The 26,785-nt window shown below is 33.6% G+C and overlaps 1 protein-coding gene across 1 annotated transcript in view; it reads right to left on the bottom strand.

The window, feature by feature from the left end:
• LOC133180156 (receptor-type tyrosine-protein phosphatase alpha-like) overlaps nt 1-26,785 on the bottom strand; it is a 75,408-nt gene that overhangs the window by 21,010 nt on the left and 27,613 nt on the right. Inside the window, exons 3-11 of the mRNA XM_061314728.1 lie at nt 24,554-24,787; nt 18,213-18,366; nt 17,266-17,366; nt 7,233-7,414; nt 6,937-7,024; nt 6,765-6,856; nt 6,409-6,445; nt 5,622-5,719; nt 3,989-4,117 (exon numbers count right to left, since the gene is read on the bottom strand). Of these exons, the coding sequence (XP_061170712.1) occupies nt 3,989-4,117; nt 5,622-5,719; nt 6,409-6,445; nt 6,765-6,856; nt 6,937-7,024; nt 7,233-7,414; nt 17,266-17,366; nt 18,213-18,366; nt 24,554-24,787 (1,115 nt within the window). The remainder of the gene's footprint in view (nt 1-3,988; nt 4,118-5,621; nt 5,720-6,408; nt 6,446-6,764; nt 6,857-6,936; nt 7,025-7,232; nt 7,415-17,265; nt 17,367-18,212; nt 18,367-24,553; nt 24,788-26,785) is intronic.

Below are 26,785 nucleotides of genomic sequence, written 5' to 3'. Positions count from 1 at the left end.
GCTATGTATTCAATTTGTTTCAATAATACCCAGGAGTAGAGAGGAAGATTTTCAAAGAAATAATGCACTTTCACTATATGATCTATATAGCCCCGCCCTAACACCACAACCCCTGACCCTGGGGCCATGAATTTCACAATTTTGGAAAAATCATCCTTGTGCACCATTATCATGCACTTAATTTTGGAAAAGGCATCAATGCTTATCATAACCATGCACTTAGTTTGTTTAAATAATACCCAGGAGAAGAGAAGAAGGTTTTCAAAGAAATAATGCATTTTCCCTATATGATCTATATAGCCTCGCCTTAACACCATAACCCCTGACCCTGGGGCCATTAATTTCACAATTTAGGTAGAGGGCCCAATGCTTATTACAATCATGACAACAGTTTGACTGTTTGATGTCCAGGAGTAAAGAAGAAGGTTTTTAAAGATTGCATCAATTTTGGTGGTTTTAGCCCCACCCCTGGGGCCCCAGGGGGCAGGGACCATCAAATTCACAATTTTTGTTCCCCTTCGCCCAAAGATCCAAAGATGCTTTATGCCAAAATTGGTTGAGCGGTTCTAGAGAAGAAGTTGAAAATGTTCAAAAGTTAACGCACGACGGACGACGACGGACTAAAACGGATAGCAATAGGTCACCTGAGTGACTGAGGTGACCTAAAAAAAGAAAGAAAATATAGTTCATTAGGTGTCCTACAAATTGTCATAACCGATTTCCATTTTTGTTTGCAGAGATAAAACATTACTTAACACATGTTTGGATAAGATTCCTATCGATTGATTGTATTTTGTTTTACGTCCATTCGAGACTTTTTCACTCATAGAGAGACGTCACCATAGACCGGTGAAGGGCTTCAATGAGTAAGGTTTACTAACTTCATAATATGGCCCTGTCGATATACCAATTAACTGACCAAGTCGCAAAGTCCCATTTCAAGCATCAATATAAAGTAGAGATTAAGTGCTTTAATTTCTTATAAAATAATTTCCTCTCGGAGTCCAGGTATTGAGAAAGTGGCTTTGTGAAATTGTAATGGTCTTGAATTTTTGACGAAAATGGGTGTATTTGAGCACGTTCAGCAAAGGAATAAAATATGAGCCCACCCTGCGATCCAAAAAATAAAACAATGGATTATAATCTTCTGAAACAGTACTTTTATTGTATAATTCAACATTTTAGATCAGAGGTTGGGGTCTATGCAAAATATTGAAAAATAGCTTAAATTTATGGCCATTTTTGAAGAATTTTTCAGGATTTAGGGATAATGACGCAATTCACGACGTCATTATGCATGAATAAGCGAGAAAATTACGTCAATTTTAATAGATATGCAGTCAGCAAGAATCCAGATACAATCTAATGTATTTTCAACTAAAGATGAGCATTTTTTATTTTTCATAAATTCACAGGGCCAAAAAAGGTCCCAAGTGAACTTTGTTCTTTAGATTTTTACTCGGCACTCAGGGCCATTGTTTGATTGTGTGTTGTTTAACCTCTCATTCGAGACTTCTTCACTCATATAGAGACGTCACTATATACCGGTGAAGGGCTACAAATTGAGACTTTTACTCGGCACTCAGAGCCATTGAGCAGTGAGAGATTTTATCGTGCCAATGTCTGCCATGACACGGGGCTTCAGTTTTTAAGGTCTCATCCGAAGAACCCGCAACTTTCACTTCAAAGTGTCGAGTGCATGGCAAAAGAGCAGTTGCTACTTATCTTTTTTTTATCGACTTCGGTCATTCGCGGCCGAGAGTCGAACTCACGACCTTCCGATCACGGAGCGAGCGATGTACCGACTGAGCTACCGTGAGGGTGATTCTTATCGATTCTTGGGCTGAGTGGATCATTAAAATACACACACATGTACACACACAAAAGTTGATCACTGATTCAAAAGTGAATGGTGAGATATCATCATAACAACAATTTTTCCAGAATTTTGTTGCAAAGTTGAAGTTTAGATTATTGATTTTAATATCGGGAATAAAAAAGAGATTTTTAAAAATAATTTTTCTCTATAATTGCATGCCATCTGATTGACTCAAACTGGATCACCAGATCAGGTACAAAACAGCATACAGACTTGGTGTTTTATTTAGTTTTTTTTTTTTAAAAAAGCTTCCAACTTTATATTTCTAAATGTTTCTTAAATTGGAAACAAACGACAGGGACATCAATACTTGAGGTTGACTATGTGTTTATAAAAATATAATAATAATACAAATATAAGCACTTAATTTTGCAAAATTTCTAGATATATAGAACAAAGTAAAAAAGTATCCATCTCGTTCTAAGTCGATATGCTTTTTCTTAGGTCTATATATCTTGGAATTGACCTAATCAGTATGCTTTATTTCTATATTATTTATATTTATTTAGTTTTAAAATGTATACAGGTATATCAGGATTATATTGATTTTCATAAATATATATATATTTTTGTTAATAATACACTCTTTAGATCAGAGCCGCCCTTTTCATGTTTACTTCCAAAAACAATATAGCTAATGGCGATCAAGGTTTAATTGCCTAAATACCTATCCTAGCTCCTCCAGTCTTGAACGCAGCCAAGATTTTATGAACACAAAGAAAAGAATTTTATATTTCTGTCAATGCATAATATTCAGCATACAAGTATATATATATATATATATATATATATATATATATATATATATATATATATATATATATATATATAAACGAGGATTTTAAATCAAAAATAGAATAAACGTTTTGTGTGAATGTTTAACATCATGCCCTAAATCGTAGGAAAAGATACATTTTAAGTACAAGATAATTGAATTCACTGGGAGATCAAAACATTTCTATATGTATCAATAGAAACTTTTCATCGATCTGCATTCGACATTTAATCATTTACTAGTTCTGAGCATGCGCATTTATTGTAAATTGGCATCTTCCCTTCAACAGGGAATATATAACATTTGCAAGCCTTTATATTGTTCTTTTGACCAGGTAATTTTGATGCAAAATCGTTTGATTAGTTGTTTTATATAAATCTAATGGTGATATTCGAATATGATCAAGGTTAATACGTATCAAGGAATGGCCAATCAAACAGCGGATACATGTCGTATCAGATTTACCATCGTCATTATACAAGATATTTCTATAAATGAAAGCAAAAGATCAACATGTTGATCAGGTGAAATAATATGAAAGCTCCAAGTGATACTGATATTGCTTTGGGTATGGAAGAATGTTTCAGATAGGTATGTTAATTTTATTTATATATACTGGCTTGCTTTGAGAATGACATTTTTTTTCAATTTTTGATTATTATATTTTCTTTTGTCATTTATTTCTAAAGTATGTGTGTTCTGCAAAAAAGTATGCGAAAATGTTGCATATGTTAAGAATGTTTTGGACTGTCCGTGAATGATCATGAAACGAAAAACCATTCTACTAGGGTGCCTCCATTATTTAGTCAGTTAATCAAACAAAATCTCCATCATGAGTTGTTTCTTATTGTAAGCTTTTGGACATGCACATAGTGTTTAACTGCTGAATACAAAAAAATGAATTATAAACAACTAAATTACAACACAGACATTGCACTTCACCCTGTGCTGCCTTTAAACTTTCGTAAAATTATTAAGGTTTGCTAATTTATTGCATAAATGCAGGTAATATATATATTCAAAACTCGATGATGCATACAACCGGTTGTGAATATTTAAAATGTATTGCTACGATTGCCATATTGAATCTTAATACATCTTCCTCAAACATTTTTGGGAAAAGATGCTACCTCTGGTGGCATAAAAATAAAATAACATTATGGTCAACATCACTATCATACCTAGCAAACATAACAAAAAAAAAAAAAAGAAAAAAAAAGAAATAGGATCAGCCAACTAAGCATTAAAATTTAGCATGAGTGATGTTGCAGAACAGAAATTAAATGAAATACATGATTAATATTTGATATTAGAATATCATTTTAAATTCTCACCAAATTATTGTGTATTTTGAAGCGTCTTGTCTTGTAATTAGCATATATTTTCTCTTCCAGGTTTCTTATTATAAGGTTACCATGCTGCATTCTGTCGTTAAAGTTCGGCCAATATTGAGTACACTTTATCTAAAACAGAAATAAGAGGTTCGTTGACCACAGGAGTTTATTATGATGTATGACCTAAGAACAAGATGCCCATGGGTCACAACGCTCACATGAGTAACAACGTCCCTGCTGATAGACTTTTCCTCTATCTATTCCAATGTAAAACTTTAATCACATATTGTTGCCCGCCCTACCCATGGGGTCATGATTTAAACAAAATTGAATCTACACTACCTGAGGATGGTTACATATAAATATGACCAATGAAGGCTTGGCTATTCTTGAGAAAAATATTTTTATAGAATTTTCCTATATATTCCTATGTTAAACGTTGATGATCCCCTGAGGCCCCACCCTACACCCAGGGGTCATGATTTAAACAACCTGAATCTACACTACCAAAGGATGTTTCCATATTAATATGACAAATCATGGCATTGAAGTTCTTGAGAAAAAAGATTTTTCAAAGCATTTTCCTATATATTCCCAGGTCAAAAGTTGATGACTCATTGTGGCCCCACGCTACCCCAGGGGTCATGATTTTTGAGAAAACTTGAATCTACACTACCTGAGGATGCTTCCATATTAAATATGACCAATCATGGCTTGACTGTACTTGAAAATATTTTTGAAAAGAATAATCCTATATATTTCTATCTAAAACTTTTATTGTGGCCCGACCCTTCCCGCAGATGTCATGATTTGAACAAACTTGAATCTACACTATGCAATGAAGCTTCCATTCAAGTCTCATCTTTTCTGGCCCCGTCGATCATAAGGAGAAGATTTTAAGAAGATGCAATTAATTTTTCACTAAAGCTTAATTGTGTCCCTTTGAAAGAAAGCGTGGTCCTCCATCTGAACAAACTTGAATCCCCCTCAGCTAAAGATACTATGTAGCAAATTTGGTTGAAATTGGCCCAGTGGTTCTGGAGAAAAATCAAAAATATGAAAAGTTAACAGGCCTACAGACAGACGGACGGACGGACCGACAACTAGACGCACGACGGACAAAATGTGATCAGAAGAAAAGTTCAAAGGTATTTAGGTATTTTCCCTGTATATTACTTTTATTTAAAAACAAAGAATATGTTTTAAGGACTAAAATCAAATGTCCACAGTGTAGGGATATTCAATAAGATACACATTCTTTGACTTGCTGTACGGGGTATTAGACTGTGTTTAGACGTAATAAATACAGCCTATAATATAAATGGCAAAAATGCTTTTCAGCATTCATATTGTGGTTCTCATAGAGTTTATCTGTGTCCATTTGTTTTTGTTAAATAATTCTGTAGATTTATTTTGCTGAATTCTATCTATACATAACTGGCCTTAAATACTTCCTTTAAATGATTGAGTATATAGAATGGCTGTGAAATGAATATATTTGTTCCACGTTCACACAGTAAGGAAGTAATTTACTTTTCCTCCCGCATGAAACGTAATGCATTAAAATTTAACATAATGCCTCAACATCATATATAGTGGTTATTAAGTTACTATTCCTCAGCAATAAACAAACTTTGTTCCCTTCCTTAAGATTCGTCAGACAAACAATAATGGATACACATTCCTGCCACACCAGCCGCCAGAAGTCAACAACTGTTTTTGGTTTTGGGCCTGCAAAATATGTTAATTAAGCATTGAATTCTAATTTTTGGTTGTCGTCGGTCCTATAACACACCTGGCCGTGCCGACAAATTGAATATCGCGCGTTAGCGCGGTATGATAATTTCTCGGCACGGCCAGGTGTGTTATAGGACCGAAGACATCCAAAAATAAGAATTCAACGCTTAAATTTACATTCTCTTATTTTCTCTCTTTGTAATTGTTTATTTCGTTAATCTTTATTATGAATTAAGCGCCTTTCAGAGCTGGTGTGCTTAATAGACGTAAGAGCCGTTTATGACGTTGGAAAGTTAAATAACGCAAATGAACATTGCGAGAAAAAAAGAAAAATTAATTTTAAACTCTCAGTTGTTGTACTTTACGTTAATTTAACAGGGAAGTTGGTTTTTTTTTTATTAAATTGAGTCAAAACAATATACATTTTGGTGTTCCTAGATATTGAAAATGCATATAGTTCCTACTGTGTATTCTACCGCGTGGTGGCAAGGTTTCGCGTGTGTTATAGAGATTTGAACATCGTAGATTTCTAATGGATTTCGCGAAGAAAATTACACTAAATGTAAATATTATTTTTTGAAATAATAAAAAAAAATCTCTTACACATTTCTCATAAATTGATGTATTATTATTTTTTATACATGTTTTTCTACATGAGATACTCACAAGGAAAATCCACGTACCTTGAGTTGCAATATAATTCTGTTTACTCTGTGTATCCTGTTGAAACGAAAACGTATAAATGTAATGTAATATGAGATAGGTGATAATATATTTTATGCTTCTTTGTTTTTAATCGACAAACTACAATGTATTACCATTAATAGTTCTACCAAAAGCCTACCCAAGATGATTCAGATCTAGCTATTACACTGTAATATGATGATTGATTGATTGATTACTGATGTTTTACGCCGAGTCGGTAATATTTCAGACATATTTCGGCGGATGATATGATGAAAGTATGTAACAAAATCTCTTTCTGCACATCTATTGACATATAAATTGTATTGTTTATTTAAGTACTTTATTTGCCAACAATTAAAATTATACTTTCCTCGATATAATTGGCATTGATGTAGTCATTTTCCGTAGAAGATGAAGTTTTCAAAATAACTCTCGAGTGGTCATCTACAAAACGAAAGAAAAAAGATTTTTTTTAAGAAAGAAAGATATGTTAACTTAAAGTGTACTTTAATTTTGAAACTTACATGGAAAGGTAGTTGTATATCTATTTTTAGGTTTATTTTCAGGTTTTTTCGCATCCTCACATGGAAACAGTTCACCTCTTGGAATTTCCTATTCAATTAAAGAAACACCCCACACCCTTCAAATGTAGGTACTTCCATATTAATACACGCTTATCAAATATATATTCTTTACGTCTCAGCATGAATACATGAAATCATTAGAAAACAATTGTATTTTAATTAAATATTAAAGTTGCATGAGCATTTTAAATGATTAAAAAAGATGATTTACTGAATGTAAGTTTATATTATCATACTTGATATTCATGTTTAAAACCAGAGTTCTCAGTGGCAGACATTTTGGCGATGATGGCATACAGATTTTTTACAGGAATGACTTTATTAGTCGGCGGACCTCTCTTGACTACTTCCTTGACATCATTTTCCGCGGATTTATCATTATGCAAATCCATATTCTTCTCCATGTTACACGTTAATACTGAAAATAAAAATAACAATTTTTTGTCAAATACAAGGTAGATGTAAACAGGGCATGTTTTGCACCACCCCCCTTCCCCGCAAAAAACTATTATGAAACAGAAAGCACCGTGAGTAGTCTCACAATTTAACCCTTCACATTCGTTCTCACTGTGAATTCATTTAATTTTAAAGCGCTATATCTGATGTTTTACCCCCAGATTATAATGTTTTCTGCTGAGAGAAATGTCTAGTTTCAGGGAGGGAAAGGTCTTTAATCTAAATTAATAAAGTCTGAAATACATAAGATTGTTGAATCAGTCTCCTATTGTAAGCTTTGGGGATTTCAGACTTCAGGTACGTTTTGTTCCAAAAAACAAAAAGAACAAGATGTGTTTGTGAAACACTGATGCCCCCGTATGACAACTTATAGCAAAGGTTAAACTTTCTCAAATGCAAATCAAATATGTTGGTACCCAAAGTAAGGTTTTGTCTCGAGGAATATACTTGTGAAATATGAAAGCCCTAGAAGCAACCATTGAATAGATATGGAAAAGGTTAAAGTTTTTCGAAAGTAAGACAAACATCAAGGTCAAGGTCAAATGGTCAAAATTAATGGTGTCTAAGGAAAGGCCTTCTCACAAGAAATATACTGGTGAAATATGAAAGCTGAAGCACCAATTGTTCAAAAGTTAAGACCAAGGTTTAAGTTTTTCAACAGTAGGTCAAACTCCAAGGTCAAGGTCAATGGATTACAATTGTTGGTATCAAAGGAAGGTCTTGTCAAAAGGATTACATATGTGAAGTATGAAAGCCCTAGCACCAACAGTTAAAACGTTATGACCAAGGTTAAAGTTTTCCAAAAGTAAGTCAAACTCCAAGGTCAAGGTCAAAGGGTCAAAGTTGTTGGTGTCCAAAGGAAGGTCTTGTCACAAGGATTACATATGTGAAGTATGAAAGCTCTAGCACCAACGGTTCAAAAGACATGACCAAAGTTAAAGTTTTACAAAAGTAGGTCAAACTCCAAGTCAAGGTCAAAGTTGTGGGTATCCAAAGGAAGGTCTTGTCACAGGGATTACATATGTGAAGTATGAAAGCCCTAGCACCGACGGTTCAATAGTTATGGCCAAGGTTAAAGTTTTTATAAAATTAGGTCAAACTCCAAGGTCAAGGTCAAAGGGTCAAAGTTGTTGGTATCCAAAGAAAGGTCTTGTCACAAAAATTACACATGTGAAGTATGGAAGCCCTAGCACCAATTGTTGAAAAGTTATGGCCAAGGTTAAAGTTGGGTAAAATTTTGCAAAACTGGGTAAAACTCCAAGTTCAAAAGGTCAAATATGGTGGTACCCAAAGAAAGGTCTTGTCACAAGGAATACACATGTGAAATATGAAAGCCATAGCTCCAACCAATCAAAAGTTATGGGTAATGTTACAGTTTTTGTGGACAAACAGACAAACAGACAGACAGACGGACGGACAGGGCAAAAACTATATTTCCCTGAGTCTTCGATACGGGGGCATAAATACCCTAGGACAGTAAAAAATGTAAACACGTGCATTTATACGAAGATATTTTGTAGCTTAAAAATTGGAGTGCAAAGCTTATTTACACTTTTTAGGCGTTTTTGTTTGTCGTAGCTCAATGACAGAAACATTATTTTCCGTAGTATTTATCATTGCTCTTTCGTTCATTTTCCTTCTCAATCTACAGGAAAAAAAATGCAAGTTATTTACGAAAACATAAACATGTATATTTTTAAGTATAAAAAAAGGAAATTAAATAAATTAAATAAAAGAAAAGAAAAACTCATTGAAACATTTCATCATAAGAATATAATGTATAGCAAAACTACGCTTTCTTACAAGTGTATTAACTAACATATTTTAGATTTACAAAACTCATATTTTGGAGCACATTTACGGAGAATAATGGAATCTATGAAAAAAGAAAAAAAGAAAAAACACAAGGGAATTTGATAAAAGTACGTACCTAAAATATACGATTGTCGACACAGCAATAATGATAACAGCAGCAAATGCTCCCAAAACGCTACTCACAGTCAGAGCGCTGGATGATTGCGCATCGGATACCGGTAAACAGGTTCCTCCTCCTATGAATTAAAACATTTCCCAGAGATTATAAAGCATTAAACACAAGAGGGAATGTACATGATCAGTTACTTTGGGATCCACTGAATTGTTAATTGCTATTGATATTTATTATTTTCATATACGGCTTTATTAGCTCACCTGAGCCGAAGGCTCAAGTGAGCTTTTCTGATCACTTTTTGTCCGGCGTCCGTCTGTCTGTCTGTCCGTCTGTCTGTTTGTCCGTCTGTCTGTCTGTCTGTAAACTTTTAACATTTTCGACTTTTTCTCAAGAACCACTGGGCCAATTTCAACCAAACTTGCCACAAAGTATCCTTGGATAAAGAGGATTCAGGTTTGTTCAAATGAAGGGCCACGCCCTCTTTCAAGGGGAGATAATAAAGAATTAGTGAAAAATTAATAGCATCTTTTAAAAATCTTCTTCTCAAGAACCACAAGGCCAGGAAAGATGAAACACATGTGGAAGCATCCTCAGGTAGTGTAGATTCAAATTTGTTCAAATCATGACCCCCGGGGATAGGGCGGGGCCACAATGGAGGATCTAATTTTTACATACAAATATATAGGAAAAATCTTTAAAAATCTTCTTCTCAAAAACAGCAAAGCCATGATAAGTCATATTTATATGGAAGCATCCTCAGATAGTGTAGATTCAAATTTGTTCAAATCATGACCCCCGGGGATAGGGCGGGGCCACAATGGAGGATCTAATTTTTACATACAAATATATAGGAAAAATCTTTTAAAATCTTTTTTCTCAAAAACAGCAAAGCCATGATAAATCATATTTATATGGAAGCCTCCTCAGGTAGTGTAATTTCAAGTTTGTTCAAATCATGATCCCCGGGGGTAGGGCGGGGCCACAATGGGGGATCAAACTTTTACATACAAATATATAGGAAAAATCTTTAAAAATCTTCTTCTCAAAAACAGCAAAGCCATGATAAGTCATATTTATATGGAAGCATCCTCAGATAGTGTAGATTCAAATTTGTTCAAATCATGACCCCCGGGGATAGGGCGGGGCCACAATGGAGGATCTAATTTTTACATACAAATATATAGGAAAAATCTTTAAAAATCTTCTTCTCAAGAACAGCAAAGCCATGTTAAGTCAAAATTATATGGAAGCATCCTAAGGTAGTGTAGATCCAAGTATGTTCAAATCATGACCCCCGGGGGTAGGGCGGGGTCACAATGGAGGATCTAATTTTTACATAGAAATATATAGGAAAAATCTTTTAAAATCTTTTTTCTCAAAAACAGCAAAGCCATGATGTCATATTTATATGGAAGCATCCTCAGGTAGTGTAGATTCAAGTTTGTTCAAATCATGATCCCCGGGGATAGGGCGGGGCCACAATGGGGGATCAAACTTTTACATACAAATATATAGGAAAAATCTTTAAAAATCTTCTTCTCAAAAACAGCAAAGCCATGATAAGTCATATTTATATGGAAGCATCCTCAGATAGTGTAGATTCAAATTTGTTCAAATCATGACCCCCGGGGATAGGGCGGGTCCAAAATGGAGGCTCAAACTTTTACATACAAATATATAGGAAAAATCTTTAAAAAAACTTCTTCTCAAGAACAGCAAAGCCATGATAAATCATATTTATATGGAAGCATCCTCAGGTAGTGTAGATTCAAGTTTGTTCAAATCATGACCCCAAAGGGTAGGGCGGGGCCACAATGGAGGATCAAACTTTTACATAGAAATATATAGGAAAAAAACCTTTAAAAATCTTCTTCTCAAGAACAGCAAATCCATGATGAGTTATATTAATATGGAAGCATTCTCAGGTAGTGTAGATTCAAGTTTGTTCAAATCATGACCCCAGGGGGTAGGGTGGGGCCACAATGGGGGATCAAAAGTTTTACATAAGAACATATAGAGAAAATATTTCTTCTCAAGAACAGAAAAGCTATGTTTAGTCATATTGATATGGAAGCATCCTCAGGTAGTGTAGATTCAAGTTTGTTCAAATGATCACCCCTGGGATAGGGAGGAGCCACAATGGGGGATCAAATTTTTACAAAGGAATATATGGAAATTTTTTTAAAAATATCTTCTCAAATACAACAGAGCCATTTGTTATAATGACATGGAAGCATCATCAGGTAGTTTAAAATTCAAGAACCCCCCCCTTCCCCCAGTAATCATTTCAATACTGAACTGATTTGTGCTTTTGCCTAACCAATGTGTTCAGGTGAGCGATGTGGCCCATGGGCTTCTTGTAGATGTTGGTACGTCAAATTACAAATAAATACCCGTTTGAGACAAAACTTCGAATCATGATCATGATGAACTAGATTTGCAAATATAAATATTGTTTGAATAACATTTTAATTATGTCTTTTGATATTTGTCAGGGCAATTTTAAATCACTGATTTTGACCGTTGAGGAGTGACATAAATTGCACTTATGCCCCACGGTAAGAAAACTTAACAAATATTTGGTATAACTTATAAGAATAAAGCTATATTTATATATTTACTGAATCTAATGATGATCCACCAGTTAGTCAAATACAACGAAGGCAAATACCGAGTCATTCATTCTCGTCTTTTTTAGATAGAACGTACGCGTTTCAGCCAGATCAAGTACAGAGAAAAACTCGTATTTACAGTTAAGTATCAGATCTAAGAAAAAGGTTATAGCGGCAAATAGTGACTTGCCCTTAAGCTGAATTTTAAAAAGTGCAAACTTTGAACAATTATCTCATTTTAGTAAGGATTTAAGGATGCATACTACTTCTATACATTGGATTCTTTGTAAAAATGTGTCATCAACGTCGATTTGTGGAACAATGAAAAACAATCTTACTGAAGTTTATGCCTGAAAACATTACGTAAAAAAAATCTATACAATTCTGGATTTACCAGAGAATGTCGTATGTAGTGAAGCATCATAAAACTCAACTGTATGTTGAAGAAATGATCTAATATTCCCCCTCTTCTGTGATCTAAAAGTTCCACGGTTGCAAACATGTAAACTTTTAGTTTTTCTTATTGCTCTTAGGTAAAAATGATATGTAGCAAAAACAAACAGTATAGGATTATATATAAAATATAAGCTACATTTTTATCTTTTTTATCGAAGATTCGGGGGTATATAGTTTTTGCCCTGTCCGTCCGTCTTTCTGTCTGTCTGTTTGTCCGCAAAAACTTTAACATTGCTCATAACTTTTGATTGGTTGGAGCTATGGCTTTCATATTTCACATGTGTATTCCTTGTGACAAGACCTTTCTTTGGGTACCACCGTATTTGACTTTTAGACCTTGACCTTGGAGTTTGACCCAGTTTAAATTTTACCCAACTTTAACCTTGGCCATAACTTTTGAACAATTGGTGCTAGGGCTTTCATACTTCACATGTGTAATTCTTGTGACAAGACCTTTCCTTGGATACCAACAACTTTGACCCCTTGACCTTGGAGTTTGACCTACTTTTAAAAAACTTTAACATTGGTCATATCTTTTGAACGGTTGGTGCCTAAGGCTTTCATATTTCACACATGTACATGTATTCCTTATGACAAGATCTTCCTTTGGAATCCAACAACTTTGACCCTTTAACCTTGGAGTTTGATCTACTTTTTAAGAAAAACTTTAACCTTGGCCATAAGTATTGAATTGTTGGTGCTAGGGCTTTCATACTTCACGTATGTAATCCTTGTGACAAGTCCTTCCTTTAAATGCCAACAATTTTGACCCTTTGACTTTGACCTTGGAGTTTGACCTACTTTTGAAAAACTTTAACATTGGCCATAACTTGTGAACCGTTGGTGCTAGGGCTTTCATATTTCACATGTGTAATTTTTGTGACAAGATCTTCCTTCGGATACCAACAACTTTTACCATTCGACCTTGACCTTGGAGTTTGACCTACTTTTAAAAAACTTTAACCTTGGCCAAAACGTTTGAACTGTTGGTGCTAGGGCTTTCATACTTCACATATGGAATCCTTTTGACAAGACCTTCTTTTGGATACCAACAATTGTAATCCATTGACCTTGGAGTTTGACCTACTTTTGAAAAACTTAACCTTGGTCATAACTTTTGAACAATTGGTGCTTCAGCTTTCATATTTCACCAGTATATTTCTTGTGAGAAGGCCTTTCCTTAGGCACCATTAATTTTGACCATTTGACATTGACCTTGATGTTTGACTTACTTTTGAAAAACTAACCTTTTCCATATCTATTCAATGGTTGCTTCTAGGGCTTTCATATTTCACAGGTATAATCCTCCAGACAAGACCTTACTTTGGGTACCAACATATTTATTTTGCATTTGAGAAAGTTTAAACCTTTGCTATAAGTTGTCATACGGGGGCATCAGTGTTTCACAAACACGTCTTGTTTTCATAAGATCCTCTAATCAAATACCAGAAAAGCTTATGCATTATTAAGTTTCGTTGCCTTCCGTCTCGCTTTATGTTTGGAGGGAAAATTCTTCTCCCTCCACAACATTCATACGATGCCATAAACTTGACAGGCGAGTTCCAAGCCTTTCCAAATATCTACAGAATGTTTTTTTCTATTTGAATAAAGTACAAGTAATTTAATACTTTGAATTTATAGAGTAGAAAACAAACTCACCCATTTCACACTTATGTATATTAATGTATCTAGTCAAACAACTACCATCAGTGATATTACATGTACGATTGACACAATTTGCACTGCAGCGTAGCTGACAATTTTCACCGTAAAATCCAAGGTCACAATCTAAAATTGAAGCAAATATATTTATAATGTAAAAAAAAAAAACCCAAAGAAATCGAAAATACTAATTTAAAAGGAATATCTTGAAATTCAACGTAAGTAAAAATTTTGGAAATTCATTCATTTCACTTCATCGCAGTGTGAGGTCTTGAGATTAGTCTAATGATAAACTAAAACACAAGTACTATATACTGCGGAATAAAAAAAATGGTTGTCGGGTATAAAATCAAAAGAAATAAATTAGGATGTATTGTTTTGGTGTCTCTAACGATAAATGAAGGTTTTAAAAAGGAATGATATGTGTGAATAAAAAAAAAAACAACACACACACACACACACACACACACACACACACACACACACACAAACAATACAAAAACAGCAAAAATACTGGACACATATTTATCAACCTGAACTAAACATACAAGTGATATTTCTATAAATGAGCATATGTCTTTTGATATTGGCTAAATATCGCATTGACATCTTAAGCCACAAAAAATATGCCAAAATGTTGCTAAAAATGTCAGGAGTGCAAAAACGTTTTGTGACAGAATGTAAATTGTACATTTTTTTTTTATAACGATGTAGTATTTTTTTCTTCAAATGAAGATCTAGTAATAAAATGTCTGATTTTTTTTCTTTTTTAATGTTACTTAAGAATTTTTTTACTAGAAGGGATATACAGTATGATGTTATAATTGAAAAATAGGTTTAGTTGATTTTTTAAAAAAAATACTAATTAGCTGATCATTTCATTTAAACTCACCAATATACACTATTAGCTCCATTCATCGACAAATTGTATAATTGCAAAATGAAAAAAGGTGAAGATAACGAACAGTGATTGATTTAAAAAAAAAAATAAAACAATACAAATCTGTGAACAAGGCATAAAACATAGGTCCCCGAAAATTTCAGAGGCTCGATAAGGTGCCTAGGAGTAGCATTCCCTTACACCCGCCGTATTAAATTAAGTATTTCTTGCTGATTACTTTTACAACATAAAGTTTATTTCATTAGTTTATCGTTATAAATTATTATGAATTAAGTTTTTTAAAGATAACGTTTTATAGTTTCAATCATATTAAACGACAGAAATAAGTACAGTATAAAATGACAATATCATAAAAATAACAGATACATTTAGATTCAAATGTTCATTTTTTATTCGTTGTCATCGTAAAAAAAACAACTAGAAGAACTGTAGCCCTGAACTATCAAAAAGTAGTTTTCTTAAGAATTTTAAATCCAATAAAACAGAATATCAAAGCTTCAAAATGTATATTATAGTTAACCATATTTCAGCTTTGTAGTCCATACGTAATTATCAGTTTAATTTTTAGGGGTTTCCAGTGTTATTCACAATGCAAATTAAAAAAAAAAAAATTTAAAAAGATGATTACGTTTTTACAGTGAAAATTGTATATGATTGAAAATATCTTCATTTGTAGGTAGTCTTTCGAGACCAGATCTTCCAATAAGCCGTTCTTCTACACGAGAAAAAAAGAAGCTTTTGTTTTCTGCCTTCATTTCGAAATTTAGATATACGGACAACGTTAAATCAATTAACAATAGTTACATGTACTTTCATTCATATATCCTTGCTAACTTGTATTAAAGACATTACTGAGTCGGCCACAGCTGTTTTGGATATTTTACTGACTATAAACGATAATGGCCAATAAATAAGTGTTAAGTACTTAATGTGTATTTCTTGTGACAAGATCGTTTCTTTTAAATTGGTACAAACACTTTTGACCTTTTGCAGTCTGGATTTCTTTCTGCTATTATTTTTTAAATTTTAACCTTTGTCAAAACTTTTAAACGGCACGAACTAGGGCTTTTTTAATTCTATATGTATTTTTCTTTTGGCAAGATCTTTTTCAGGCATATCATCTTCGACCTCATAACTTAGACTTTGGAGTTTGACCTATTATAGTAAATGAAAAAGGAATCCCAAAATTTCAATTATTAAGGTACTATGTGAGGCTACTGAAACAGCAATTTTAAAAATACTATGTAATAGAATATTACTTTTGTTGCAGCTTGGTGATCCTTCCCAGCCAGGGGAGCATTTACACCACCCATCTGTGTTATTACATACGTGAGCAGTTAGGCAATTTGCGGAACATTTTTGCGAGCAATTCGAACCAAAGAACCCCAGCTCACATGCTGAAACAAGTTCAAAGTTTACTTCAATATGCATTTTTTCGCCGTTCTTTTTGCTTTAGTAACAACCATTAAATCACAAGTTAATTCTGATGAAGAGATCAAATTAGAAATTTCTCTAAAAATTGATCTAAATTTTCTAGATTATTTCTTACGTGTGTTGCATTTATTTCCCGTATATCCACTGTCACAACCGTTCTTGCAGTTTCCATCTATATGACTGCATTTTGTGTCATTTAAACAATGACCACTGCAAGTCTGTTTGCATCGCATTCCGAACTTTCCAACAGGACATGCTGTTATAACGATGTATCCAATATTAATGTTTTCTTTCAGATAGAGAAATTGACAGATCTGACATTAACTGAATGAATACCAATCAAGCATTTGTACATAAATTCATATCATGATCATTTGTACATACTCCTGTTACAGAAAGGCCCTTTATACCCAGCACCACAACCCAAGTCACAATTGCCTGTTGTTTTGTTGCAGGGAAAAACTATTTAAACAATTTCCACTACAACTTTGAATACAACCTGGACCAAATGTTCCAACTTTACACTCTGTAATTAAGTAAATGGAAACATGTTTAAGATACACATATCAAAAAAATAAGTTTCAATAGTCTATCGGGATATAGATACCGGTTGTAAGAGTAATTATAAAAACATATTACACATAAATCATTTTATAAGGGAAAAAATATAAGTTTAAATACATGTACTTGTCTTTCGAGGTGATGTCAGTGTGATGTGATATAGAAATACATGTATATAAATGTTTGATCTTTAAAAAAAAAGTTATATGAATGCATTTTGATATGCTTAAATTTTCCAACAAACAATAAAAAAATACCTTTGTTACACAAGGGCTTCATCCATCCCGAGGCACAGCCGTCTACACAACTGCCAAACTCGCGATGACAGGTAGCGTTGTTTATGCAGTGTCCAACACATCTGTTTATACAACCAGGTCCATACCATCCATAAGAACACACTGTTTTTCAAGCAAAAAATAACGCCACTAAGCATACCACCCTGTATAGATTTCTTGAGCAATGTCGCTTCCATCAGTAAAGCGTACAATAACGTACATTTTCAATAATACAATAACAATATTTAACCTAATTAATCCTACTTTAGATGCTTATTTATATAGAAATAAATATAAACAATAAAATGTCTTTCTTCCTTTGTTAGAATTGGAATTAATGTTGCAGCATTTGCAAAATATAAAATACACAAAGTTAGGTATTTTGTCTGCAAGAGCTGAAATATTTATATTGTAATATTTGCAGATTATTTATTTTTATTTATTTTCAACATTTTGAGGACATATTATTTATCTCCAAAATCTACCAGCCCCTCCCCTCCCCCTCCCCCCCCCCACTTGAGAATCAAACGTTCGTCCCATTATGTAGAAAGAATATTGTGATGTAGAATTTAAATAACATTGGTGCTTATTTCGTCTGATTTGAAAAAAAAAAACCATGGTTTCATAGTGAAAATTGACTTCATTTAATTCACAAAGTATGTTTTTTAAGATTTAACAGAAGAAACGAAAGTCCTTTTGTTGTAAAATTTTTTCATGGATGGATATCAAGGTTTTGTTGCATTGCATAACTTCTCCACATATTAAGAAAAAACATATGTTGTAAAAATGACTACTTGTTTTTTTTTAATATTTACAATGCTCTTAATTAAAAAAAGAAATATACCTTTAGAACTATGAATATGAAGAAAAAAAATATATTTTTAATGTGTCAAGAGGATAATTTTTGCTTAAACAAGTACAAATATTACACATTTGTACCGTACGCACTATTTTCACACGTGTCTCCTTTCCACCCTAGCCTACACCCAAGGCAACTTCCGTTAACTATGTGACATCTCTGTTCTAGACAGTTAACTGGACAGCTTTGGTCACAGTCAACTCCAAAAACATTTTTGTCACAACCTGAAAAAGATTTTCAATAATTAATTGTTAAATATCCTTGATTTTTGTAGTTATCTTCACCGGTTTTGTCAATTAAGTTTTCGCTTAATTTACAATATTACAATACGTGGGTCTAAAATCCCGGGGAGGGGGGATATTGAGGGCCAGGCTAGGATTTTCATGGCGTATCTGATAAGCTTTCATGACGTTGTATATCTCATTAATTAGAATCAATGCGTTATTTGTAACAGGGATAACAGTAGATTTCTTTATTTGAATTATTGAATCGTTCTTAGGGACACTCCTTACCAGGGGCAAATAAGGGGTTTTAGTCTAGCGTGTACTTCGCAGTTAATATTTTTTTCTTATTTCTAATTTGAAGAAGGGTTAATCTCTATCATAAGTAATACAAAATGCATTAGCGTCGAAGGGGATAAGTAACGTATGTGTGCATGTAATGTTTTATTAATAAATAAATAAATAAATAAAATCCACTTAAATTTGGTAAGAAACAAAAGGCCCATGGGCCAAATCGCTCACATGAGCACATTGGCTAGGAAAAAGCAGAAATCAGTTCAGTATTGAATAGTTTATCGGGGGTGGGGGGGGGGGGCTTAAATTTACACTACCTCAGGATGCTTCCATATGAATATTACCAACCATGGCTTTGATGTTCTTGAGCAGAAAAGATTTTTTCCCCTTATGTATTCCTATGTAAAAGTCTAATTGCTCATTGATGCCCCATCCTACCTACCCTAAATTTGAATCTACACTGAGGATACTTCTATAATGCTATGACTTAACATGACTTTGCTGTTCTTGAAAAGAGGATTTTTAGCTCTTCTGAGCCAAAGGCTCAAAAAGCTAATGCTATGGCCATTTGTGCGGTGTGCGTTAACATTTTGAGAAATGGGCCATATCTCAATAAACCTCTTATTCAATTTTTTTCTTCAAATTTATCACAGAGTATCCTTGGCCCAAGGGCTTTCATGTGTGCTAAAACTAGGTATGCATCCCTTAAACAAGGAGAGATAATTAGGGAAATAAAAACAAGAGTAGTGGATGTAGCAAAAAAATCTTCTCCTCAAGAACCACCGGACAGATTATCACCAAACTTACATACAAGGATGAGGATATGTTGTAGATTAAAGTTGTTCAAGGCATCACCCTGAGACAAATGGCGTGGTCTCAAGGTCACTTCAAATTTGACCAAAAATTATGTTTTGCTAAATCATCAAATCTTGTCAGTTGATGTATTTTAGGACTTCATATCATGTTGACTCAAAAGTCGGTAACAGGGACCTATTTTTTAAATTTTGCAGGTATTCATTTTGTTTGATTTTGATGCATAACTTTGAAGCCTATATTCATCAAAACTTGTCAGTTTATTCATCATGAGACCTTAAAGAGTGTCAACTAAAATTAGGTCACCCTGACCTACTCTCTGAATTTTATGGCTAATAATTTTCTAATCATTAAAAGTCATTACTTCAGATACTAAAAGGATTAGAATTATCAAACCTTGTAAGTTGATGCACCTTGGGGCCTTAAAACATATTATCAAAGAGTAGGTCACAGTGACCTACTTTTTGATTTATACAAGTTTTCATTTTCAAATGGTTTTAGAGGCATATTTTGGACAATTTAAAATATAGGATCATCAAACTTTGTCACTTGATGCATCTTGGGACTCCGGAGTGTATCAACCAAAAAGAAATGTCACCTTGACCTACACTTGCAATTCCATGGCTTAATTTAAATATTTCAGATACTAATTGGCTTGGAATTATCAAACTTTGTCAATTGAGGCATTATGGATCTCCGGCGTGTGTCAACCAAAAAAAGATCACTGTGACCTTCTTTTGAAATTTTGTAGATATTTTTCAAAACTATAGATGCTTATTGTGAGTTGATGCATCTTGGGTCCTCAAACTGTGTCAACAAGAAAGTAAGTCACCTACTTTTGCAATTTCATGGCTAATTTAGATACTAACTGGCTTAGAATCATCAATCTTTGTTAGTACATGCATCTTTGGTCCTCAAAGTATGTCAACTAAAAATTAGGTCACCATTACTTTTGGAATTTTATATCTTTTTCAGTTACTAATTTACTAATCATCAAACTTTGTCAGTTGATGCACCCTAAGTCCTCGGAGTGTATCAAACCAAAATGACTTACTTTTGCAATTCCCTGGCTAAATTTAAATATTTCAGATGCTAAATGGCTTGGAAATATCAGACTTTCTTAGTCGATAAATCTTGGGTCCCTGGGATTTCTCAACTAAAAAGTAAGTCATTGTGACCTTTTTTTTTTAATTTGATGGCTATTTTAGTTAGTAATTGGCTAAGAACCATCAAAGTTTGTGAGTTGATACATTTTGGGTCCTCTGAGTGTCTCAACTAAACAGGAGGTCACCGTGACCTACTTTTGGAATTTGATGGCTATTTTAGATAGTAATTGGCTTAAAATAATTAAACTTTGTCAGTTGGGGTCCCCAAAGTGTGTCAACCAAAAAGTAGGTGACCTTGACGCACTTTTGGAATTTCATCACTATATTTCCGTATAACGGATACTTAATAGTTTAGAATCTTTACACTTTTTTCAGTTGATGCATCTTGGGTCCTGGGAGTGTGTTGCAAAAAAGTAGGTCACTGTGACCTACTTTCTTGAATTTCATGGCTTTATTTCAATATTTCAGATACGAATTGGCTTAGAACCAATCAATTTTTTTTCAGGAGATGGATCTGTGGTCCTCAGAATGTATCAATTAAAACGTAGGTCACTGTAACTTACTTTTGGAATAACGAGACAGCACCTAAGTATTTCAAATATTTAGAGGCTAAGAATCATCAAAATCAGTTGGTGCGTCTTAGTTCTTTGGAGTATTACAACCAAAAAGTTGGTCACTGTGAGCTCTTTAATTTTATGGCTATATTTCAATATTTCCGATACTGATTGGCTTAGATCCAACAAACTTTGTGTTAATTGATGTATCTTTGGTCCTCAGAATGTGTCAACTAAAAGGTAGGCCACTGTGACCTACTTCTGGAATTTAGTTGATAAATAAATTTTGCAAATAAAAGGCATAGAATCATCTAGCTTTGTCAGTTGATACGACTTGGGGTCTCAGATTATATTAACCAAAAAGTAGGTCACTTTGACCTTCTTTTGGCATTTTATGGCTATCTGAATATTTAAGAAAATAAAGGGCTCAGAATCAACAAACTTTGTCAGTTGATGCATCTTGGGTTTTCAGAGTGTGTTAATCAAAATGCAGGTCATGCTGACTTACTGTTGTAATTTCAAAGCTTTATCCTTATATATAGGTTTCCAGGAGGCTTAAAATAGAAGAAATAGGTTGTACAATTTTTCTGAAGAAGGATTCTAGACCCTTGGGCCTCTTGTTAAGGATATTTCCTATGTAAAGTGTATGATCAGGTTCTTACAAGGGATACTTTTTACTCTGTCTGAGTTAATGATTGGAGTGATTATCAAGACTGCTCTGTATGAGGTAAATCACACAGTAATAAAATTTTTCTCTTATCTAGAGACGGGGACTGGGTAATGCAATATTTACACCGTGTTTCTCCCCGAGGTTCCTATTGATAGATAAGAGCCGGGTGTCTTGATGTTCTTCAGATTTACTACACCCAGAACTTAACATCAGTTCCTTTGGATTCTTGCCACTTGAGCATATAACTTTAATACTGTCATTTTGCTATTACCCTTAACTTCTTTATTGCTGATTAATAGCCAGCTTCTTCTCCTAGCTTCTCAATGCCTGACTTTCCCAAAGCCTTGCGTTTTATATACCCTTTGGCTAGTCCATTCCAAGGGTTGTCAGATCATTCCACTTTCTGAGGTCTTCAATGCGCTTTACAAAAATACCCCATAACCATTACACCTATATATTCCTATGTAAAACTTTGACCCACTGTTGTGGCCCCTGCCTATCCCCAGGGGTCATGATTTGAACAAACTTGAATCTACACTACCAGAGATTAATTCTGTATTAGTAAGACTAAAAACGGCTTAGCTGTTCTTAAAGAAAATTCTTAAAGATATTTCCCATATATTCTTAGGTAAAACTTTGGTCTCCTGTTGTGTCTGCGCCCAACCCCCAGGGGTCATGATTTGAACCAACTTGAATCTGTAGTACCTGAGGATACTTCTATTATAAAATGATTAATCATGGCTTTGCTTTTCTCGAGAAGAAGGTTTTTAAAGACATTTCCTATATATTCCTATGTATAGTAAGACTTCGGCCCCCTCTTGCGGCCTACCCTACCCCAGGGGGTTATGCTATGAACAAACTTGAATCTAGAGTATATAATGAAGTTTTCACATAATTTCATCTTTTCTTGCCCCCTGGTTCTTGAGAAGAAGATTTTAAAAAGATGCCACAAAATTTTCACGAATTCTTAATTATCTCAATCTAAAAAAACGAAAAACAAATTTATATTTTCCATTGGTTTTGATGTTTTAAAGGAAGAAGTTAATTGTTTGGATGTTATGAAAGACGAATGAGAACACAGCTTTTATTTATTTTAATAAATGATAGTTGTGAGTACTACATGTATACTGTCTACATGAACATGAAGTTGCATGCCAGGTATTTTTTTTTTGCAATTCCTTATTTTATATTATATTATTAGAATTATTTAATATCATATATAAGAATTCCCACCAGTAAAATATACCCTAACAAAACTTTACTATAGATAACAATAGTTTACTATATTCAACTATGGTAAATACTTTGATAATCTGATTTACCATGAAACTTAAAATCTAGAGCTTTTTTGAAGATTTTGATACCTAACGGGGGTCGAAATTAATGGAAATACTCGCTAAATGCGAATTAGAAACAGAAATTGCGAGTTAAAATCGACCTGTGGTCGCCGACTTTTGCGAGCAAAAAAACCGGTCTTTTCGGGTTTTTTGTGTTTTCCAGTGATGTGCAATTAGCATTGCCTTCACGCCCATGGCTACCATTTTTGGGGGTCTGGCTAGATTTAATACACAGAGGTAGCCCCTAAGGCTAGCAAAAATTAAAATTACCCATGTAATACACTGTACATGAAAAGCACCACAGGTACTTTTATTCATTTTTTTTTTGGTGCTATTAAATTCCCAAACAATGAAAAATATCCAGGTAGCATGCTCCTATAGTTCGTAAATCTCCATAATCTTATCCATTTGCAGTACTACCTGACTCATTTACTTCCAAAAACGATCGTTTTTTTCCTAATCCGAATTTCCTCCATTTTTTGTTTATGGTAAATACATGTAGATATCCCATTCAATTATTTACGTGCACGATCACTTAATCAACAAGAGAAAAAATGTTATTTGATTTTCAAAAAAATATATTTCCAGCGTTAAGATGAAAAAAAGAAGATTTTCGCTTCAATTTAAATGAGCTAGTGCAATGACCAGAAAAAAGGAAGATATTTTATTTTTAATTTTTTTTTATTTTCAATCATAATTATTGATTTATATACGATTCATTTTTTTCTAGTGAGAATTAAACTTTAATTTTAAAAAGAATGACTGAAGATCCTGACTTTTTCAGTGAAAAACTATTTTTCTCCCATTGTTAGTTCTTAATTACTCCCCCCCCCCATGTTTGAGCTAGTAACTTTTTACTTGGGGCTAGTGATTTTATTGCTGCCCCTAGTCTGTGGGCTAGTGCTTGAATTTTTTAATTGCACACCCCCTGTATCCGTTCAGTTTTCATCCTGTATAAAATGACCTAAATTAACTCACAAAGTGTAAATTAGTTTTTATGAAATTATTCAAATAATTAATTCCAGTGATAATTACTATAAGAAGAAAAAATGGTAGTGAAAGTTCAATATTGCTAGTGAAAAAAATTCCACTAGCTAAAATTTGCTTGTGGTCAAAAAAGTTAATTTCGATCCCTGACCTAATATTTTTCTTTTAAATTACATACCATTGATGAAATTCTTTTAGAATGATTTGTAAATATACAAGTAATATTTCCTTTTATTGCAAGAAGATTGATAAAAGTTATTTAAACAAATAAAATATAACAGGCTGAAATTAATATTAAAAATATTATGATTTACAGTAGAAAAACTTTGATTTACGTAGTGAAAATTTTGATACTATATCTATAGTAAACTATTGTATACTATTGTCCTTTTTGTTAGGGTAGGCTCATCTGCATTTTTCTGACCTTACCTTGCACTATTACCTCACACAACTCGGTGTATGATACACTTTCATATTCTTCAGAGTCATTTTCCGATCTTTCATTATAATAGATAACGTATTGGCCATGTCCTATACAACTTGTTGTGAAATTTAAAGGGGGCAGTTGGAGTCTGTTTTTATAACAAAGGTATCCAGCCTCTTTCTCTGTAGAATTCGATAGATAGATAGAAAATCCTGCAAATCGGCCTCTTTGTCTCGAAACTGAAATGTTTAAAGAATTTTGTTTTCAAAACGTTTTCAGGCTATATTTGTTTTTGAGATATAAATGTAAAGTTTTATTTTATTAAAATCAAAAACTAAATTATTCTTAATTATTAATTTCAATTTCTATTTCAATATTATACAAACCGTCTGTCCTTTTTCTATAAGAATAAAGGGATTTCCTCAGTTTGCTTATTTTTGAAACCTTTATTTTCATCAGTATATATGTTTGATTATTATTCATCGTTGATATTTTTTATGATACAAATGACTATAAAATGCTATCCTTTATTTTGTTTTGCATGCTCAGTATGATACAGTGTAAATTTGGACGGTGGCGTGTTTACATTCCGTATGAAATTAGGCGAATTTTCGAACATTAACAATTCATTACAAAAAACCAGATAACTAATGTACTTACTACATATAAGTACATTGTGAGATACTAGTTTTTTTTCTACTCGCATGCAAGGAACCGAGCGTTAGCGGCATTTAATACAATTGAATAAGTCTGGGCTGATTTCTGTCCACAATTCACTGGATTTCGCAAAAAAAAGATCATCTTTACTCGCAATCCACTAAACTTTCATAGGTAAAGGTAGGGTTTAAAATGTTGCCTTCAAAGTAAATTTACCTGCTCGATTTCTACAATTTACCCTCCGAAGAAACTACTATCCATAGCGTCATCAGCCCCCAGGTGCTATACATGTAGAGCTGCCATGTATACGGCGATAGAGTACAGCAGCTTGTCCAAGGTTACAGTGAGTTCTAGCAACCTAACTCGAACTTGAACCCGGAACCACTTGGATCGAAGCCGTCCTCTCAAACCACATGCACGGTGACATCATCTCTACGTTTCTATAGCTTTATCTGATCAGCAACCACAGGTTTTCAATGATATTAATATTTGGACTTTAAACAGACTAGAAAATTCCAAACATATTATTCCTTTAATGCCTTAGTAGATTGCGCACGAGGTACTGATCATGTTTGTCCGAGAGTAGGTAATCACTAGATGGAAAAGGGCAAGTTCTTTACAAAAACGGTTCATAGTTTGTTGTGAAAATATATCTGTATATGTCAGAGTTTATGTTTTCTTTACGAACCTGTTGACACCCCTCCAATTTTAAGAAAAACTCCACCAAATCATAATCTTAAAATATGATTTTTACTGCACTTAGTCACAAATCAGGCCTCAATTTTCTCACCCTTTGCTCCAGACATATACTCTTGTCCTCTAAAAATTGTAGATTCAGATGAAAAAAAAAAATTCTTCCCACAGGCACTTTTCGTTTTCTCGGTACCCCAACAATCTTTATACAACAATCTTTATACAGGTGACTCTCGATGGCTCGAACTCCGATCTCTCTCGATCTCTCGAAGTGAACCTCCAGTCCCGTTTTCCTCCCTATATACATGTAACTAAGCAAATTTATTCCTGATATCTCGAACTCCCGATCTCTCGAAGTTCTCTATCTCTCAAACCAAGACCAAGGTCCTGTTACACACATTTTTACTCCCTATCTTTCGAAGTTTTGATTGCGCATGTTTACACGTCAATCAAGCGTAAAATTAATGCAGCATGCACTTACCTGACAACATTGAACGCCTGGGGCTGGTATGAACGTGTTAATTGGGTGTTTATTTAGATGATACTACACCTGTGAGTCGTCCGAGTGTTGATATAATTAATTGGTAAATTATAAACAAATCGCTTCACAACTTTTTTTGAATGGACGAGACGATAATTTTGAAAAAATAATTTAGGGACGTGTCAGTAATTTTCCATAGATTATGAACTTTAATATTATATTAGAGTCTACACAATCCCAGTTTGGCAAACAGTGCACATGTATTCCTATCTCAGGAATTGTATACCGATTACGAGCAGTCATTTGAAGGACCGATCAAGCCCGGGGAATAGTCAAATCGATAATTGCTATTCAGATTTCATGTAATCATGGAATGAAAACAAATAAATATTGAAACTTTAAATAC

The sequence above is a fragment of the Saccostrea echinata genome, unplaced genomic scaffold, assembly GCF_033153115.1.
Source record: "Saccostrea echinata isolate AGI-Se365-2 ecotype Australia unplaced genomic scaffold, CSIRO_AGI_Sech_v1 ptg000006l, whole genome shotgun sequence".
NCBI lineage: Eukaryota > Metazoa > Mollusca > Bivalvia > Ostreida > Ostreidae > Saccostrea > Saccostrea echinata.
This window is presented reverse-complemented; position numbering and strand designations above follow the sequence as displayed.